Source organism: Vicugna pacos, chromosome 10 (assembly GCF_048564905.1).
Source record: "Vicugna pacos chromosome 10, VicPac4, whole genome shotgun sequence".
NCBI lineage: Eukaryota > Metazoa > Chordata > Mammalia > Artiodactyla > Camelidae > Vicugna > Vicugna pacos.
This window is the reverse complement of record NC_132996.1, coordinates 65,595,556-65,613,326: the sequence shown is the minus strand read 5'-3', so window position 1 is coordinate 65,613,326 and position 17,771 is coordinate 65,595,556. Positions and strand designations below refer to the sequence as shown.

The 17,771-nt window shown below is 48.9% G+C and overlaps 1 protein-coding gene across 3 annotated transcripts; it reads right to left on the bottom strand.

Annotated features, from left to right (window-relative positions):
* Positions 1 to 2,739: 2,739 nt before the first annotated feature.
* Positions 2,740 to 15,994, bottom strand: LOC102526333 (pregnancy-associated glycoprotein-like). 3 transcript variants are annotated; one of them, XM_072970059.1, is made up of 10 exons: positions 15,903 to 15,994; positions 15,649 to 15,713; positions 9,547 to 9,697; positions 8,609 to 8,726; positions 8,405 to 8,523; positions 6,967 to 7,166; positions 5,924 to 6,040; positions 4,602 to 4,746; positions 4,416 to 4,514; positions 2,740 to 3,050 (listed from the first exon to the last, which is right to left on the bottom strand). In XM_072970059.1, the coding sequence occupies exons 3-10, from the start codon at positions 9,670 to 9,672 to the stop codon at positions 2,898 to 2,900; spliced, it is 1,077 nt and encodes a 358-aa protein (XP_072826160.1). In that variant the 5' UTR covers positions 9,673 to 9,697; positions 15,649 to 15,713; positions 15,903 to 15,994; the 3' UTR covers positions 2,740 to 2,897. The 3 variants fall into 3 exon arrangements, with proteins under 3 accessions (XP_072826160.1, XP_072826158.1, XP_006214949.2); XM_072970057.1 differs by lacking the exon at positions 15,649 to 15,713; XM_006214887.3 differs by lacking the exons at positions 15,649 to 15,713; positions 15,903 to 15,994 and adding an exon at positions 10,792 to 10,844.
* Positions 15,995 to 17,771: the final 1,777 nt, after the last annotated feature.

Below are 17,771 nucleotides of genomic sequence, written 5' to 3'. Positions count from 1 at the left end.
CACACTGACTTCCACGTGCTTAGCAAACCTGGGATCATGCTGTTTTGTATTCTGTCCGTGTCTCTCAATGTCATATTGGAACAATTTCTCGTAACAATAAATATTCTCCTAAAACAGGATTTTGAGGCGGCTGCATGGTGGACTGTCTGTGCTGGGACGCTTGATGTTTCCTGGGCCTTAGGAGGCCCCAGGTGGTCCCTTTTGAAAGAGGCTCTTAGGACTACATCCTTGCGTATTTATGTTTGCGGGTGCTTCAGACCACTGCCGAAGCATAGACCCGAGAAGCAAAATTGCTGGGACAGAGGCCACACATATTTTAAGGACAAGTCCTCTCCCAATAGATGATACCAATATGCAACTTTACAAGAAGTGTTCAAAACCTGTCTTTCCCCAGTTTTTTCCTCCCTCGTCTCTCACCAAAGGCTGTAAATCATTTTGGTCTGCAATTGGTAAAGGATAAAAGTGGAGGGTGGGGGAGGACTTTTGCTTTGAAGATCAGAATGTATTCTCATGTTGGTGGCACAGGCTACAAATACAAAGCCTCAGCAACAGTGGCGTTGGTGGGACGGTATAGCTCAGTGGTGCAGCACATGCTTAGCATGCAGGAGGTCCTTGGTTCAGTCCCCAGTGCCCCCATTAAAACAAAAACACAAAGACTTGAGAACAAAAAGAACAGTGGGTTCATTAACAGACACCAGCTCCAGCCCCTGCCATAGGCTCATCTAGGGGAGCAAAGCCTGACCCCTTCCAGGTGATGCCATGGCAGTAAGCCATACTGAGACCATGCATGTCTCTGGATAAGGATGCAGCTGTGTGTTCTAATGGAAGCACCTACTAATTCACCCATTCGTTTATTCAGCATGTATTTATTGAGGGCCCACTATGTGCACACCACTGAGTACCGGAGCCAGCAGTTCGGAGACGTCCAACATCGGTACCATGGGGGCCATGCCTTGCAGGGGGTGTGGGCAGACGGCGAGATAGTGTATGTAATCAGCCAGAGCTATCATTCTTATTCTTCCTGGTGGTTTCTCACCAGCAGAGATGTTGCTTTACGGTTCCATCCAAAGAACTACTTGGAAAATCAGTTTTGCAGCCTGTTCGCTTGAGTCTCCGTTAAGCTTAGCTCATGATATTTACTGTTAAAAAAATACCAGCTCTGATCTCACCTTTGCCCCATCCTTTATCAGCTCTGTGTCCTCTTTCACCTCCTCTCATGCTCATCCCAAAGGAACTGGGTACACGTAACCCTAGACATACAGTAGATGTGCCCACAGATGGTAACTGCAGGGTTTGAGGGTGTATTTCAGGGTGGGGTGGCAAGACGGAAGTCAGTCCCCCGCCCTCCCCACCCTCTCCCTGAAGAGGAACTCTCTTACTCCTCTGGCCTCCTACCCACACCTCTGTTATTTCTTCTGTCTGGCCCTCACCTTTGGGGGTTGTCTCTTTATTTGTCTCCATGACTCGCTGGTGGGTTTCTAGTCGGCCCTCTATTCCCCGGGTTCGCCACAGTAACTGGCACATAGTGGGTACTCAGTTAATTTGTACTGAATGAAAAGATGACAAAGGAAGGGAGACACTCCTGGAGCTGCCTGAGTAAAGCCCCTTCCTTGCGTCGAGTCGGGGTGTGCTTTCCACCTTATCTAGTCTTTCCTGCCGCTTCTCCCATCTGGGCCTCCCGCTGCCTCTGCCCGCTGCTGCCCCCACCGTGGCCTCTGCCTGGGTCTCCAGGTGGGAAGAAGTGATGTTTCTCCTCCAAACTTGTCAAACTGCAGCAGCTCGAACCAAATGGTTTGTAGCTCTGCCCCTGGAGGGAGCTCAGAAAGGCTGAACACCTGGGTCTCCCTGTACACGAACGAGAAGCAGCCTCCCCAGCAGGCTTGGAGGCCAGGGGAAGGGCCATGCTGAGCCCCAGAGGAGTGAGAATGACTCAGGCGTCCACAAGGGCTGTCACTTGGGAAGTGGGACTGGAAAGGACACTGCAGATATCTGGTGTCTGGGGTGGAGGTACAACATGGAACCATCCCAGCTCGAGAGGCCTCATTGCCAAAGGTCCTCTAAGATGGGAAGAATAGAATCAATTTTTATGACCCCTTAACATCCTTCTAAATGAGACGGTGGCCAAGCTGGTGGAGGAGTCACAACTTCTTCCAGCCTCTAGAACAGCTGTCCACCACTTTCTTTGGGGCTGCCTCTCCCCAGCTCCAGCCATGTGGTTCTGGAGGAAATTGTCAGTAAGTTTTCTCAAGGCCATGTGGCCAAGTAAAGCCAATCATGGTATCCCATTCCCCAGCCACGATGGTTGGTCCAAGGCTGGACACGTGACCTGAGGTGGGCCAATCAGAGCCATCCCTTGTACCCTGATCTTTTTTGAGCTTCTTCCCTTCTGGGTTAGATGCCTTAGGGATGTAAAACCCTGGAGCAGGTGGCTGCAAAGTCCTTCACTATGTGTAGAAGCCTGAGGAAAGGAAGCTGTCAGGCCAAGAGAATCAAAGATGAGAGACGTGAAAGTTTGAGGGAAAGAGTGAGCTGATGGCTTTTGGTTTCTTGGCTCTAGCACTGAGCTCTTTGGCTCTGCTCTGGTCGCTGTGTCCTGGATCGCAGGGTCCTTCCAATAAGTCTCCCCTTTCGTTGAAGCCAGTTGAAGTTGTACTCCTCTCACTTGTTGAGACTAGATTCTGCAGTCCTGCCTGATTGTGATGCTCCTCCCCGACCAGATACCTGTTCATATTAGCACCATTGAGAATAATAGCTTTTATTATCTACTGAGAATAGGGCTTTGCAGAGCACCAGACAGGTCAAGCCACTGTCCCTGGGCAAGCATGCCCCGTGTGTGCATGCATGTGTGTTTGCCAGGGCCGGAGAGATCTGGTTGTTTCCTGAAGCGACCTGAACATTTACACTGCGGGAGCCAGGCCAATCCTGTTGTTTCCTCGATCGAAAACGGTGAAATACAGCCTCAGGAAGACATCACCCAGGATCCACAGCTCTGATTGGCTCAGCTTCTCTGAGCCTCCTTCAAAGTTGCTGTAGCAGCAGCCTTTAAGACTCTGGGGGAGGTGGAAATACACACCAGTCATCCTGAGCCCTCACCTGCCCTCCTCATCAGTATCCAGAGCTGGCAGCTTCTTGGTTTTATTTTCTTCCTTCGGGAAGAACCAAATTATCAGCTGCGGGAGCGGGATGCCCATCCAAGGATGAGAACGGCGTGTAGTTCCCCTCACAACTGCTGGACCTGTCCTTCTGCCTGTGTTCACTGCTCTCTCTGTAAAGAATGCCTTTCTTTCTCCCCTTCCCCACAACGTGTTCTGTTTTTTTCTCTCTCTTGGTTTTTTTTTTTAAATCGAAGTATAGTCGGTTTACAATGTTGTGTCAATTTCTGGTGTACAGCGTAACATTTCAGTCATACAGATACATGCATATATATTTTTTCATATTCCTTTTCATTATAGGTTACTACAAACCTGTTCTTTAAGACTGCTGTCAGCCCCCTCTAGGCAGCCTTCCTGGACCCATGCTCACCCTCCTTGGCCACTCCAGGCTGGACTGGGTGACCTTCCCTGGGGGCTCCCCCTTCTGTAGCCCTCATCATGCTGGATCTGCCCCAGGCACCCTCGGTGAAGCCCCCTGGGGTGCCATTGGCTTGGAGCCCCGTGTAGACTAGCTGACTTACCTCAACCCAAGCAGGCCCCCCCCCCCCGCCTCCATGAAGCTGGAGGTTTAGAATGATTGAAATTCTCTCTCTTCCTCCTCTGAGGTCCTACGGAGCTGACGTTCATGAAGCCTGGACCACGTGTCAGGAGCTGTGTGGTCACTGTGTACCCTTTATTCACGGCAGCATCCAATTCCCCCACAGAGGGGGTCTGGTACCCCAATCCATAGAGGGGGAACTGGGGCTTAGCAAGGGGAAATTGCAGCCTAGGACTAGGGTAACCATATCATTTATCATCCAAAACAGGCCACTTTTAAAATGGGAAGGGAGACTGTTCATTATTATGGCAGGAAAACACACAGGACTGTCCCCAGCCAACCTCACTTGTCACCTGGCCCATTTCAGAGATTGCTAGAACTGAATTTTCGTGGTTATCTGTCCTAGGGCCCTTGTTGAACTGAAGCTCTTTGAGGGCAGAGACCCTTAGCGTTCCCCTCTCCTTGTGCCTAGCACCATGCCATCATAGGATGGTTTCACCATGTCTATTTGGTTTCACCATGTCTATTTGAGGACGATGGATATCCCAGATCGCGCTTTGCTATCAAGAGGCAGGTTTTGTGGGAGGCGCTGGCCCAGCCATGGGGCTCAGCAGCAGCTGTAATGGTGCAGCTCGGCCTGCAGAGGGCCCCCTCCTCCCAGTAAAAGCCCAAAGGTTCCTGCAAGTCCCAGATTTGGGAAGCAGTCTCCAGGAGTAGCCCCTCACCTGCCGGATGTAGGCGTGAGCTGGCACTGGGTAGTTGACGCCGTTGATGGTGAAGATGATGTCAGAGTAGGTGTTGATGGCGTCACATCCGATAAAGTACTGTTTGAGAAAGAGGGAGAGAGGTTGGCTCAGCTAACCCTTTGTGTGGGGAGAGCCCTGAGATGATCCTGGGGATTGACCCTGTACCTCATAACCCGTGAGGGGCCTGGCGTTAATGGCCTTCTGGATGTTGGTGACCACGTTGGTTGGGCCAACCAGCACTGCAGTCCCGGTATCCACAATGGCCTGGCAGCCGCCTTTACAACCCAAAATCTTCCCGTTCATGGTGATGCTGAGAGACAGAGGGACAAAGTGAACACCAGGATCACTCTGAAGTCTCCTGCCACTCCTGCCCCTTCCCTTACTGTCTCCAGAACAGCCCTCCAGCTCATGCCCCGGCTCTACTTCCCTTTCCTATGGTCACATAACCTTCTTGGACTTTCTTTCTCTTCTTGAACGTACCAGGTTCTTTCCTGCCTCAGAGCCTTGGCACATGCTGGTCGTCCTTCCTAAAATACCCTCATTCCCTTTGTCTGATTAATTTCTCCTCATCTTCCAGGTTCCAGCTTAATTGTTGCTTTTTCAGGGAAGTCTTTCCCCTGGACGAGGTCACGCTCCTCTCTTGGTCACTCTCTGTATAACCTGTCCCGTACCCAAGTGGTGATTCGCTATTTGTGTGACTCTGCCTTAACAGATGATGCGGTCTGTAAGAGCAAGTTGTATTCTCAATGCCTCCGTCAAGGGCCCAGCACACAGTGGGTGTGCGGCATGTTTGTCAAATGAGTGAATAAATGAGTGAATGAGGGACAACCAGAGACCTGGATCTGCTGTTTGACCAATAATGGGTCAACCCACATAGTGAAGATGGAGGTTCTCTGGGACAGCAGATACTCAGAGTGGTAGAAGGGAGCTGCAGGCTGCCCTGGGAGAGCTTGTCTCTCGCCACACACCCCACTCCACCCCAGCCCTGCCTGGCTCAGACGCTGAGGCCTCGGCCGGGCGATGCCTGAGCTAGCCCAGAGGGCCTCCAGAGAGCACTGAAGCTTTCGTTTGAGGGTATCACGTAGAATCCCGTCAATTATTGCCCCTTGTTCTCAGGCCAGTCCTAGGTTCCAGGTTTCTGATTCTCTCTGTCACAGCCCCTGCCCCACTGTGTGCCTGGGATCAGGGGAGAGGGTGGGTGGCATGGAGCGAGTGGCGGCCAGTGGGGACGCTTCTTCGTATGATTTACTTTCAGGTCTCGAGAATGCATCTCACTCTCTCCACTGCTGGGGAATCTCTTTCTAAGGAGATCGGTTTTCCCAGTTTGTCCAGGACTTTCCCTGTGTGTTTATATGCATGTCTGTGTGTGTGTCTCTGTATGTGTTTTTATGTGTCTGTGTATCTGGGTGTGTCTGTGAGTGCCTGCACGTGTCTGTGTGCACGTGTGGAGGCATCACCTGAGGGCACCCTCAGGCGGAGGGGCTTACCTGTCCATGCTTATCTGCCAGTAGAGGCGTTGGGAGACTGGCACCCACTTGAGCTCTCCCTTGTAGTAGGAGTGGTCCAGCCCGCCAAACATCACCACGCTGCCATTCTCTTTCTTGCTGAGGATGGGAGGAAGAGAGAGGACTCACTGTAGGAGAATAATGGGTGGCTTTTCTCAAGCTCAACGACACTCCAGGCACTGTTTGAGGGCTCTGTTTATCCACATATCAGAGACACGACTCTGATCCCTGTTTTACAAATGGGGAGACTGAGGCACAGAAAGGTGGAGTCCCTGACCAGGGGTGGTCACTAGCTAACAAGTAGTACAGAAGAGATTTGAATCAGGTTGGGCTCCGACCAATCCCCTTTCTGAAGAGGGCCTGGTCTCTGGCGGTCAGTGTCTGGAGATACGGTCAGAGGACACCGTGCTGGAGGGATCCGGCTGCCACCCCTTCCAGCCTGTCATTTTTCAGAAAAGTTGAGGCCCGAGGGCATTCCGGGCATGGGTTCAGGCTCACATGGGGCTAGCTTCAGGGGCCAGCAACTGGTGCTGTCCATGCCCGAGCTTCTGTTATCCTTCTCATGAAATTCCTCATACTTTTTGAACAAGCCCCTCCTCCCCCCACCATTTCATTTTACACTGGTTCCTGCAAATTACACAACTGGTCCTGGGCTCCCAGGAAAATGTTAGTGAGGAAGGAAAGCATTCCTGCCAATCTCTCTCCATCCTTCTGTATCAAGCCCATCAGCAAATCCTATTGCCTTTTCCTCCCACCTGTATCCTGACAGTCTCCCCTCTCCCTCTTCCCTCCTCCTCCCTGGACCAAGCCACTGCCCTTGAGCCCATGAGCATGGTTGTGTTCCAATAAAATTTTATTTACAAAAACCAGTGGCGGGGCCAGACGTGGCCCTGGGGCCAGAGTTGGCAAATTGTGGACTAGATGATCGCTCAGGAAACTTCTTGATCAGGTGGTCTATAATTTTTCAAGCCCCTAGAAGCGTCTTACAGATGCTTAGAGAGAGGGGTTGGGCAGCTCGGACTTACGTGCTCAAGTAGAAGGCAAAGATGGGCTCCTTAAGGAGACGTCGTTTCTTCAGGTTGTCGAAGACGGGGGTGGTCCCTACGACGCTGAGGGCGGGGTAGCTCAGGCCCAAGATGCCATCGAAGACTGCATGTTCCAGGAAAATACTAGGCTCCTTCTGGCTCATGCCAAATGCTTGGGACCCAATGACAAGGTTCCCAATCTGTGGAAGAGGACGGTGTCTCCATGTCAAGGTCTGGGAAGTAGGGCTGGGGCTGGGCTGGGGAGGAGGGTGGTGGGGAGATGCTGACAGCCCCGCAGAGGAGAACTGAGGCCAGACTGTGCTCTAGGTTGACCTCTGATGGTTAAACCAAGCCAGGACCTGAAGGCGGCTTCTGCTGTTGTGGGCTGGTGGGTTTTAACCCACACATGCTCCTCCTGCAAACGTCATCGGAAGTTTGTCCAATAGGCCTTATGCCTTCTGTCCAGGTAGGGAAACTGAGACTCAGGCACAATAGTTCCCACTTGAGGGCAAAATGAGTAAGAGGCAGGGTAATGTTCTCTTTGGCATCATGATAATCAATTTGATGACAGAAATGGGGTGAATTCATTGCCATTCACTGGATTCTGCATCCACCCAGGGAGACAGATGTCCATTATACAATGTAGCTGCCCTAACCCTAACCCTAACTCTAACCCTATGTAGCTGCCAAGGGTTCTTATGAAAACTCTGCCTGGGAAACACGTTTTTGGGTGGTGTATGTGAGAGACAGGGATAGAGAGAGAACTCTGGCACTTTGGGAAAGGGGAAACCATAGTTTTTTATTAGCTTCTCAAAGGACCCCTAAAGTAAGAATGCATTTATCAAGTCCTTCCAGCATCCGTGGTGCCTTGCTTTCCATGCCTGGGTGCCTGAAGCCCTTGGCTGCTCCTAGGGGCCCCCAGATCAGTTCCATCCTCTCCCCACCAAATACCCTACACCTACATGGGTCCTGACTGGCCAGCCGAGCTCTGCTGCTCACCAGGCGCATGGCCTTGGCCAAGGCCCTTGCTCGCTGCACCTCAGTTCCCTCATCTGTGTGATGGAAATAGTAACAGTACTTGCTGTGCGGGGTTGTCGCAGGGTTAAGCGAGTTATTATAATGAAAGAGCCCGACACAGTGTCTGGCACAGTCTGAGCATGTAAGGGTGGGTGGTTTCTTTCCCATCCTGGCTCCCAGCAAAATGAAACTTGAGGTAACTGTGGGCAAAGGAGCTGCAAATCCACACCCCAAGTCACAATTTCGGGAGTTTGTATGTCAGCAGGGGGACTATCTCCGCAGGGACACAGCCCCGCAAGGCGGGCAGTCAGCCACTGGGGGACTTTGGAAAAGGCGGGCCCTCCCCGCTGATGCTGTCTGTCCTGTAAGCAGCGGTTACTCCCAGGGCCAGCCCTGACTCAGCCTCTGGTTTCCGCGTTACCCGAACGGTGTCATAGCCGAGAAATCCTGCTATCTTCCCAGTGCCATAGGTGATTTCGAAGGGTCGGCCTTCGAGCGAGAAGGTAGTGGACCGTGGAGGGTTGAAGACACTGTGGTTAGCTGCAAAACAAGAGGTGAGTGTCCTCAGGACCCAGACGGGGTGGGGGTGGGGAGCCTGAGATGGGTGGGCTGCGGGAACACTCACCACAGGCCTTGCTGTCGCAGTAGATGGAGGGCACCCACAAGTTAGCTGAGCCTGTGTCAAAGACGACCTTGAAATTCTGAGGGGGTGTTCCAATGCTGATGTCGGCGATGTAAACCAGCTACAGGGGCCAAGGAAGGGTGGTTAGGGCAGGGCGCAGCCTCCCTCGGGGTGTCCCATGTCTCCTGAAATTGCTTCCCAACTGCCCCACCACACAGCCTCTGCTCAAGCCAGTGCCTTCCTCTGAGCAGCTCCCCAGTCTCCCTGTCAAGGCCCAGCCTCAGTGCTGCCTTCTCCAGGTGGCCCTCCTGGGTCACCCCAGACCACTACCTCCGAATTCAAAACATGTCCTGTCAACACCACACAGTTGGCTCCTTTATTTGACATTTATTTACTCTTTGCGTGTCTCTCAGGCTGGGCTATGCAATCTTAAAGAAGAGATGAGAGCTTTTTTTTTTTTTTAACAATCAATAGCAATAACCAGGATGTTAGATTTTTATAGTGTCACCCACTATAGGGACTCAATAACTTTTTCTGGTGTCATTGTTGGGTCTGTGGAGGCTGACCTCCCTCTGCCTGGGGTTTCAACCTCCACTGGCAATTGGCTTTACCATTTGGTCAGACATAGCTCACCCTTCACCTGTAACTCAGTGGTTCACTTCGTGCGGGAAGAACAATGTCCCTCAAACCAATGACGTATCTTTGGCGCAGAGATGAAGGTTTATCTGCTACCTGGTTTTTGCGGGGCCCAGTCACCACAGACCAAGAGTTGAGGGTGGGACCTCCTTTTCCTCTGGGGACGGAGTCCTTGCTCCCCAGTGTTTCTGCCTCCTGCAGGAGCCCCCAGCCCAACATCCCGGCTGGTACCTCCGGAAGAACCCTAGTGCTAGGCCAGGCCTCTAGGGGGCGCTGTGGAGCACCATCCCCCCAGACACACTCACATCTAGGTAGTTCCTCAAGGGTTGAGTATAGACTCTCTTCTCAGGAGCCGTGTTGTCACTCAGGTGGTAAGTATACTGCTCCAGGAAATCTTTCAGCATGTTTTTCTCCCTGAGGTTTTCTCGCATGGGCTTGACCTTTGTTAGAGGGATTCTTTCACAGAGCATCGGATAAAGGAAACAAATAAGAGGCAGCAATTAACTGTCTGTGTTATAACGTGACCCACACACCTTACATTGTAATGGCACTGCATATTTTTTCCAAGCATTTTTATGTGTGCCATCGTATTATCTGGACACAATGCAAAAACCATGGCAAAGACCCAGGTTTAAAAAGACCTAGGGTCTGTCGTGTAACTTTGGGTAAGCCATATGATCATTTGGAGCCTCAGTTTCCCCATCAGTAAAATATAATGCCCCACACCCCGACATAGACTGCTTTGGGTATTAAGTGAGATGATGGATATAATGTACCTAGTGTACAGAGAGTCTCAACAGTGACAGTCATTACTATTGCTGATGTCATCTTCTATATCTTTCTCAGAGAAGCTTTGGGAGGGACGTAGAAGGGGAATCTTTACTCTCTTTTTACAGGGGAGGAATCTGAAATGCAGGGAGTTTGTGACTTGGCTGTGGTCACACTACTCATTAGCGGTAAAACGGCCTAGAAGTAGCCCTCCTGATCTTTCTCCAGGGTTCAAGCAGAAGGAGGGGTGAGAGAAGAAGCCACAGGATGGGGAATAAACGGAGGATAATAAGAGGCTAGAGAAGTTAGGAAAAATCAAAATAGAAAAAAACACAGAGAGTTCTGCATGCACAGAAACATCCAAAGAGATGGAGAGATAAAAGAGAGATACAGAGATGAAGACACAGAGCCACATAACACACAGAAATGGAGAGAGAGCAGACAGAGGACCTAGAAGCAAATGCAGGAGAAATGCTGTTTCATAGAATCACACCTACAGTTGCACAGGCTGTGCACTGAATAATTCCAAGGAGGGCCATTTTCACAAAGCTCGTGATGGAACCAGCACCCTTCTCCGCTGAGTTGTGCAACCCTGCAGGCCTACCCCAAAAGCCTTAGGCCCCTCCAGTGCCCCTGGCAAGCTACTCATCAGTAAGTGAGAGTTGAACTTTAAGACCATCGGAGAATTACATTCCCCTCTAACCCTGATGGGCGGCAGTATAAGAGGATGACAAGAGAAATCCAGAAAGAGAGGTGATGCCATTTCCAGTCCCTGTACTTACACGATCATGCACTCTGAGAGGGCCACCAGCCCAAGGATCCCAAGCCACTTCATGCTTCCTTCCTGGGTTCAAGTACTTAGAAAAGAGTGGGTTCTGAGCATGCAGTGGTGGCTAAGAGTTCTTGGTTATATATGCTCTAATCTGCCCTAAAGGGCCACTCGTGGACCTGATAAGAAATACAAACCTTTTGATAAGATCTTTTCCTCCATCAGTATCCATGGGGAGTGCACCTAGAAAATTCTCAGAATGCAGAGATTTCTACTATAATTTCTTCCTTGGGGCTTGGCTGAAAAACCAAACCAAGCCGCACGGACTAAGAATAGGGAGAATCTTACTACCTTGAAGATGAAACACTGCCCAAAATGTGATAAAGAGAAGTGCTAGGGGCCATGCTTGACATCCGTGATCTCATGCAGTCTTCCTAGCAACACCATGATGTGTGCATCACTGTCCTCAGCTGGGGAGGAGATTGCTAGGAGGAAGAGTGGTCAACTGGCAAAGTGAAGACTTTGGAGGCAGCCCACTGATGCAAAAGTGGCTTTAGGTGGTGGGACAGATGGCACAAATCAGGGGCACCTAGGAGGCTGATCTGCCTCAAAGATCTAGGCTAGAGTAATATTACAATTGTACAGTTTTAACATCGGAAAAAAGGTGATGCATGTATCCAAAAGTTATTTTATTCATCCTGCAGCCATTTCCGGAGGAAATGTTGGGGTCTGGGTTAGATGCTGGAATGTTAAGGTCAAATGAGAGACAGACAGTCCTTGTCCTTGGGGAGCTTGTAGTCCAAGGCAGTTCTCACAAACTCATGGCCCAGGAGGCAAGAGAAATGAATGGAGGGGTTAGATGGGTGTCATGGGCACGAGACAGCCCACGCCCCACCGCGGGGGGCTGCTTCTGCTCAACTCCAACCGGCGGCTGCCATGCCAGAAAGCAGGCTGGTTGGCCAAGTTTTCAAGAGAAATCAGAAGTCTGGATATTTATGTAAAATCCTCTGATTTTAAATATTAGCAACTAATTTTTTTTTTCCGAAAAACATATTGTGAGCCTAACCTCAAGCAACTGTGTGTTGGATTCAGCCTGCAGGCTGTGCAGGTTATTTATTTACTATTATTATTATTATTATTATTATTATTACTACTACTTTTTTTTTTATTGAGTTATAGTCATTTCACAATATTGTGTCAAATTCCTGTGCAGGTTTTTATTTCTGGTCTAGAGGTGGGAGTAGAAAGAAGACAGAGTTGGGAGGAGGTGTTCAATTTGTGTTGGTTGAATGAATAAGAGACTGAATGCATCTTAATTGTGTTAATTTTCCTTCCATGTGTAAAGAAAGACCACCGGGGTCAGATAAACCAATGAACTTAATAATTTCCACTTGCTGAGCATCTGCTGTAATTCCCTAATAGGATCCATGCCTTGAAACGTTTTGTCTGCCAAACCAAACATAAAAAGAAATAAATAATTTTTAAGTGTCTTGTTAACCAAGACCGAAAAATAAAAGACCATTCAGAGTTTCTGTTCAGCCTGAGATGATCAGGCCACCTGTTATACTGTTAATCCAGCCAAAGCAAAGATGATGGAATTTTCCAGAACTCCCAGAACCTGAGTGTTCACGTGTGAGATCTGTCCAGGCCTGTCCCTTGGGTGGAACAATGGGAAGCTGACCTGGTCACCAGCTTGGGTGATAGATGGAGTTGGGGGGGGGCACTGTGTCTTACTCCTCATTTTTGTATGTTGTCAAAATTCAGTTTTGGTGGTTCAATCCTTATGGAGGGGATTTGACAGCATCTAACAGATGACACACACATGCGGCCTTTAACTCAGCAATTCGACTTTTAGGAATTTATCCCAAAGATGCAGTGACAGAAATACAAAAAGACATATGCACAAGCTATTCACTGCAATGTTATTTGTAAAAGCAAAAGATTAGGAACGTACCTGAAGTGACCATCCAGTGGGGGAGTGCTGAATAAGTTATAAGGCATCTGCATAACTGGGTATAATGCGCATGGAGAATGGCGTGGAATGGGTGAGGTCTCCAGGGTACATTGTTTAAAAAAAAAAAGAGGGACTAGAATGGTGCTTATAGTCTGTTGCTTTTACATACACATCTATGGATATTTTCAATAAGAAACAGTGGCAGCACAAACCTAAAACGAATAAAAATTGTAATTTATGAAGGAGGGACAGGGATAGAAGTGAGCTTTTTCTTGTTTGATAGTTTGACTTTGCAATCATGTAAAATGTGTTACAGAATCAAAAAATAGATAAACATATCTTCAACATTGAGAACAGACTAAGACAAATGAGCCTAATTGTATCAAGTTGGTAAGAACAAAACATGACTTAAGTGGCTTTAAAATACCGAATTCTGACTCTACATTCATAGTGGGATATTTTCTAGGGACAAAAACAATCCCTCCTCCCCCACTAAAAAGAGCCAAAACCAAAAATAAAGGAAAAAACAAAGAAATCTGAAACTATATGCAACCACCTTACTGTTGGTGATACTGTGATTTTGAAAGTAATCGTATGTCTGTTAAAGATTAAGGCAAATAAGTAATTATACTAATGTTGTTACGAAGCAAGCCTTTCAGTGGAGGGGAGAAAAGCAGTTTAAGAATAAAATAAAAAAGCTTAAGTAAAACCCCACAATCTTAAAACTTGAATTAGAAGTTTGTACGAATTTGTTATTTTCATTTTTCTAAGAAAATCTGTACTTTCTAATTCTGGCCACTGAAAAGCTTAAGAGCGATGGCAACTTGATAAGAGTGCCTATCCTGAGGCCTGGCTTGTCGCCTCTAAATACCATTTCCCACTAGAGGATCCAGAGATTCTTGAAGAGATGGCTGATTTCAGGGCAGTGTCAAGAAATGCACAACATAAGCCTGGGAACGTTGAAGGACCAGAACATTGAGAGGGCCTTCGAAGACCACTGTTGGCTGGACAAAAAGCTCAGGAATCCACATGAAAGGCTTCTACTGGTCAAAAGTGGGACAATTTGAGCATCACATCAAATTGACTGAAACAGATTAAATATATAGAAAGCCATGTGATATTATACAACATCTAATTTGCTGCCATGACAGATTGTTAGGGTACTAACTTATTATTCTTATCACTGAGAGAGAAAAGGAAAAAATCATCAATATTTATGCTATTTTTTTCTGTATGAAGTATATTTCATGCAGCTACAAATCATCAGTGAAGGGATGTACTTTTTTTATTGAAGAATTCCAGCAGGTAAATTCAGAAGAAATGGTAGAATTAGAAACCTCTGTTTTGCAACATCCTAATGAAACAGTGGATTGGGACAAAGATCATCAATGGATGCTAAAATCACAGGATGAAAAGTCGAAGCGGAAGTTTATTATGGATGGATGAAGTTGGCTACATCAGGACCCACTGATTGATCTTAGCATCTGTCAAAGGGGAGCAACTAGAAATTCTGTGCCTCTTGAAGTGATGTAATAAAAAATATATGGAACTACATATGAAGTATCTGATAAAATTTTTTCAACTCAAGACTAGCTCTAACTACCAGTTTTCAGGAAATACATAGATAAAATAACAGGGTAGCAATCATCTAAACCCAACACTTGGAACATTCTATAGGAAAAATGACCCCACCTCTCCCACTTTTTAAAACAATAGATGGCATAAAAAGGGAGAGAGACTTATTTATTAAAAGGCTCAAGAGACAGCAACTAAACACAGCATATGTGTACAGTCTGTGGATCCTGATTTGAATAAATAAACTGTTAAAAGGCATTTTTGGAGAAAACTGGGGAAATTTGAACATGGCCTGGATAGTAGATGTTAATTTTGTTCGAACAAAATAGCATTGTGGTATATATTTTGTGAAATGATCATCTCTGCCTTAAAATACCCCAGCAGAAATGAATAAATAGTGACAAATCTTAAAATGAGGGTTTAGATTAAAAAAAAATTGTGTAGTTGTTATGGGTTGAATTGTACACAGCCCCAAATTCATAGGTTGAGCCCCTAACCTTTAATATGATGGTGTTAGGAAGTGGGGCCTTCGGGAGGCAGTTAGGTTGAGGTGGAGTCTTGAGGGTGGGGCTCTCACGATGGGATTGTGATTAGCGCCTTTATTAGAAGAGCCACCAGGGTTCTCTCTGTCTCCTTCCCCATCCTCTCCCCATCACATGTGAGGACAAAGTAAGAAGAGAGCTGTCTGCAAGCTGAGAAGAGGGTCCCTACCAGGAACCCGATTGGCTGGCATCTTGATCTTGGCCTTCTAGCCTCCAGTGTATGACAGCCAGGGCCAACTAAGACAGTAGTGTTGTCATTTTTGATGTGGAGTGATGAAATACAGGGTTTACGATACTATTCTCTTTTACTTTAGTTATGCTTGAAACGTTTTTTCAATAAGAAGTTTTAAAAAAGTCCACTTTGAACTTTCTGTCTTGGGCCCAGAAGGGCCCAAGGAAAGCAGACTTGGGCAGGTCCCCACTAGCTGGGTGGTTGGAGTCCCACTTGTTCATTACTCCAGACCTTCTCCTGTGACCAGGCCACCCTTCCTCCCTCCCCAGGGCTGCTCAGTGATCCAGCTGGAGACTTTGATGAGCCACACTGGGGCCTGGAGGTAGAAGGGATGAGGATATTTTCAGAAAAAATAAACTGGGCATCCCCTTCCCTGGTTTTCTCTTCTTTAAGGCAACTAAGGGATAGGGCCTGGGTAGGGAGGGAGCCAAGGAGTGAGGCTGTGGGGATGTTTGGGAGGGAAGCGAGGAGGAATTCACAACTGAGTAACCAAGAGGAGGGCGGCTTGCATGGGACCAGGAGGGACTCCTTCCCAGGAAGGGAGAAGCCCTGGGAAAGGAATGGTACCTTCCAGGGCTCCAGCTCTGGTGAACTGTGCTAGAGGTCACATTCTTCTTCCTGGAATTCCTGCTCTGGACAGGGAGGCAGTGGAGAGAGACCCGCTGCTAGTGAGCCTCAGGAAAGAGGGCAGCCGTGTTCCGGCGCCCTTTGAGTACACTTTAGCCTTTGGCATCACACCAAGCCGGACAGCAAAAGGTCAGGTCATTCAAAGCATGTTAAACATCATATGGTTTATCTAACTTTCCTGGCCTGTCTCATACCTAGAGTTCCTTTAGGAGAGTTGATACATCAGCCTCCGGATAAACCTGCTGGAGAATCCACACCCTCCTCAGCTGGTAACTTTTGCCCCGTAACTAGCTGATCTCATCTTTCACAGAACCTGAGCGGCAGAATGTGCCAGTGGACAGGGCCCCTGAGGTCCTCCAGCTCACAGACAGCCATTGTGTGGCATCTGGCCTGCCACTCCCCATTCTGAGTCCAGCACCCTGACCACAGCCGCTCGTCCACTAATTCGCATTGGTACTCAGTCTGGAGCAATCGCTGATCTTGAGCAAGTCCAGTCTTCCCACCCCAGAGATGAGGACACCGAGGCCTGGGGGGGTATGACTTACTAAAAGGCTGAAAGTAAGTTAATGAAGCACTGGGACCCAGGGCCTCTGGTTGTCAGGCTGGGAGGAGCTCTGGGAAGGAAAAGGTTAGAGAAAGCTCATTGTGTCCCCTGCTGCTGGCTTCCAGGGGCAGTTCTCAGAGGTCTGCAGGTGCCAGAGAGGAAGCCCTTTCCTCTTCCCCTTCCTCTGGCCCCGCATCTGTTGTCAGACCTGCCTTCTTGCAGGAGAATGGTGTTGGGCTTAGCTCTCCTGGGTGCCAGGCGCAGCAGGAGCGGCCCAGCTGGAGTGGCACGGGAGGCAGAAGTGCAGCCAGCCCCTGACGTGTGCCCAGCTCGACATCCCTGGGGCTCCCTATTCTCGTTCCTATAGGATCCTCGCGAGACTGGGTGGCATCGGCCCGCGTTCACTGCAAGGAACGTTTTCTGTTCAGCCCTTGGCAACTTAGGTACAATGTCTTCCTCTTTCTTCGGGGAACACCTGGCTGAGCAGGGAGGCTCAGAATAGCCTGGACTCAAGGGACTTGTCGCCTCTTAGATGCTCAAGAAAGACCTTGGAGCTTCGAAGGCCGTGATGGGGATGAAACCATGCCGACTCTATGGGCACTTTGCTATATAAATCTGGTTGGAGAAAAAGGGCAGACCAGGCAGCTCCACAGGGAAAGGCTGGGCATTTCTTGGGTCCCAACTGACTGTGAGTGGAGTTCCAGCCGCCAGGCCTCAGGGTCAGGTGTTGGCACTGGCCTCCATGGCCACGTTTCCAGAAGGAATGGAGGAAAGGGACTTTGCCCAGAGAGCAGTGTGGGCCGGGCGGCCCCCTAATCACACAGGGGAAGATGAGACAAGAGTATTTGCTTTCCTCCTGACCCTGTCAGTGCCCTGAGGGGTTCCACCCAGGAGGACAGGCACATTGAGAGGGTCAGAGTCCCTGGTGGTTTCCCTGGGACTTAATGTCCCCAGTGATAACCAGCTCATCCCCCCAGCCCCAGGTCCAAGTGGACTTAGCTCTGGGACAGCCCTGATCTCTGTTCCTCAGGTTGCAGGCAGCCCTGGGGTTGCCATTCTGGGGAGGAGGGTAACGACTTGTTGCTGGTAACTCGAAAATGAATGTGATGAGGTCATGGTGTGTGATTTGTGGCCTGGATGTCCCCACACACAGTAGTGTGTCCAGCTGTGGAACGAAGATTGAAGTGGGAAAGCAGCCATTAACTGAGCGTAGTTACCTTGGGCCTTTATAATGGCTGTTTCCTCCGTCTGGAATGTCCTCCCAGCTCTTGGCATGGCTGGCTCCTTCTCAAGATTCAGTGTCATCTCAAATGTCTCCCCCTCAAGGAGGGCTTGAGCCGGGCCACTCTGGTCTCCCAGACACAGAGTCTGACCCATTTGAGGAGCCCATAGACACTGAATACATTTCCGTGTGTGTGTGTGTGTGTTTAAATTGAAGTATAGTTGATTTATAATGTGTTAGTTTCTGGGGTGCAGCATAGTGATTCAGTTTTATATATCTATATTCTTTTTCATTTTA